A 2,648-nucleotide genomic window follows, 5' to 3' on the forward strand; every position below is an offset into this window, starting at 1 on the left:
AATTGATTCCACCTCTATGTGATGTTGCTTTTTGGAAGCCATAGAGCGAGCTTGCTAGTGAGATCACTCTATGCCTTGTGTGGACCATATCGCCAAATTTCCTTATTTAGCAAAGTATAGATCATGATCCTCAAGTATGTGCTACATTCAAAAACATAGGATTCACAATTAAACTCAAAATATTATATTCACATTTTAATTATAACAAAATGGCGACAACTCAGCAGGTTTAGAACTCAGCACCTCATGCATGGGACTTGAGCACCTTATCACTAGGCTCTGTCTCCATTGGTAGAAAAATAACTATTTCAAACAATTGGATTCACTTCATTCTAGAGCTGACCCAAAAAACCTCGTGAGACTAAGGTGAAAAGAGAGGTTTTTTTTGAAGTTTGACATTTTATAAATTCTGAGATTTGAACTTTTGACATTTTGTGGATCCATAAAAGCTAGCCTTGAAAAAGCCAGAGAACAAAAGAACAGACGAGTCACGGCGATGGCGAAGAGCGAAGGAGGCGAGGACCTGGTGGAAATTGCGAGCGAGCCGTTGGATCTGAACAAATACGTGAAGGCGGTGAGGGATCCGAGAGCAGGCGCCATCGCGACCTTCTCCGGCACCACTAGGGACACGTTTGAGGGTCGCGAGGTTCTGCAGCTGGAGTACGAGGCCTACGTGCCCATGGCCTCCCGCCAGATGCAGGCCATCTGCCAGGCCGCCCGCGCCCGCTGGCCCCTTGTGTCCCTGGCGGCGGCCCACCGCATCGGCACCGTCCCCATCGGTGAGGAAAGCGTCTTTGTTGCCGTGTCGTCTGTGCACAGAGCCGATGCCCTCGAAGCCTGCCACTTCGTCATCGATGAAATCAAGGCCTCCGTCCCCGTCTGGAAGAAGGAAGTCTACTCGGACGGAGAGGTGTGGAAAGAGAACACAGAGTTTTTTGCAAAGAAAAGCTCCAGCCACGGCGCAGGAGAACACACCCTAGTAGCAGATGGGCGCCCACCGTTGCGCCACACGGCTTGTTGTAGAAGGAGAGACCACTCTGAGGTAGGCGACCCTAACCCAAGCTCTGATGCTAATGGCTTGTCCTAGTTGAAAAAGGAAAGCCTCTATGTAAAACCATGGCTTGCTTCATATAAAAACAAGCGTATCCCTCAATGGAGCACCTTGTATGCAAAATGCTAGCCAAACAAGCCTCATTGGAGCATCAGGATTCTCATTTTTTCGCACTGAAATAAAACACAGCTTCGTTTGTGATCCTTTCGTATTCAATCTCTGTGAAAGGTTTTTCACATTGTTTTAAAACTCGTATTCACTGTACTGCCCATGCATGAAAAGGAGAGAGAGAGAGAGAGAGAGAGAGAGAGTGAGAGAGAAGCTTATTAGACCAAATGTTTTATGATGTCTGGAGATTATCATACGGCCAACGAAGAAATCTAAGCTAAAATGAGGGTTTAGCGAGTACAGGGGCCATAGTGCTAACGATATCATTCCAACTAGCTTACATAGGTAACTGGTGATTTCCCCCTGCCAGCCTGAATGTGGAATCTGCCCTGTATTTGCCAAAGAGCACTGAGATCAGTCTCTGTCTGCAAATCCTTCTGGGTTATTTCAAAGTGGATCTCCTGGTTCGTGCTAGTCTGGCTCTGGTATTGTCCATATTGTGTGCCCTGCACTGCCTATTTTCTAGGTGTCTGCAAATTCTGTGTAATCATCATACTCCATGACCTTGCACAGCAGACTGAAGGAAGCTCCTTGGATCTTGTAGTATGCTGGACAAATCTGTAGGGCATGCTCGTGTGTCTTCACTCTGTGTATGTGTCCTTCTATGTCAACTCTGCGTCACAGAGTGTCACTATCTGTAAACACTGTGTAAGTACGGGCAAGCCAGTAAAGTAAGCGCAGCATTTTTATGCATCAAATAAATATGCTTTGTCCAGAATAGGCCAACAGCACCTGTAGCTAGCCGACCAGCTCCCTTCCACATATATATAAGCCAAGAAGTCATCATTCATAAATGATAAGTGCATTCATCAAGTCATTCATTATAGTAGTCAGTTGTCACGTGCATCCCGCACTTGGATGCCACACCATCCGTGGTGGGGGCCCTACAGAGGGTAATTGGGACCCAATACTGTGTCCTCTCCATCTCCCCCTTCTCTCTCTATTTTCTGCACATCGTCTTTCAGTTTGTGCGTTAATTCCGTCGCGAAAAGAGTGCTGATTTTTGAGTTTTGAAGTACCGATCCTTCTCCGAAGCTTCCGCATATTACAGTGGTATCAGAGCTCACTTCAAGGACAAAGATTCAGCAAAGAAAACCAGAAATTTTTTTTCGCTCGTGTGGTTGGTCTTTAGATGCCGGTGGACTACCCCTTTCGGAGTGACTCCTGTCCCTCGAAGGACGGTTGGTTTTTAGCCTCCGAAAGCCTCCGGAAGTCTCCCACATAGATAGTGGATGGTCAGATTGCGTTCCGGAAAGGAATTGCATTTTCCCGCGATGGCGAGTTTCGGCGACGAGAGAGAACCAGAACCATGGGACCAGAGTGTACCAGGCAGCCCAGCTAGGGCACCCGGCTTGAGTGTCACATACATGTTCCAGCAGATGATGCGAGCAATCGCAGACCAGCCAACCAAGTTGGATGAGCAGAAGGC

The 2,648-nt window shown here is 47.4% G+C and overlaps 1 protein-coding gene across 1 annotated transcript; it reads left to right on the forward strand.

The window, feature by feature from the left end:
* Positions 1-428: 428 nt before the first annotated feature.
* LOC147636460 (molybdopterin biosynthesis MoaE family protein) lies at positions 429-1,254 on the forward strand. Its single transcript, XM_086801153.1, has one exon. It carries the CDS (start codon positions 497-499, stop codon positions 1,085-1,087), a length of 591 nt encoding a protein of 196 aa, XP_086657279.1. The 5' UTR covers positions 429-496; the 3' UTR covers positions 1,088-1,254.
* Positions 1,255-2,648: the final 1,394 nt, after the last annotated feature.

This window comes from Cibotium barometz, chromosome 8 (genome assembly GCF_041138505.1).
Source record: "Cibotium barometz isolate CiBa-2024 chromosome 8, ASM4113850v1, whole genome shotgun sequence".
NCBI lineage: Eukaryota > Viridiplantae > Streptophyta > Polypodiopsida > Cyatheales > Cibotiaceae > Cibotium > Cibotium barometz.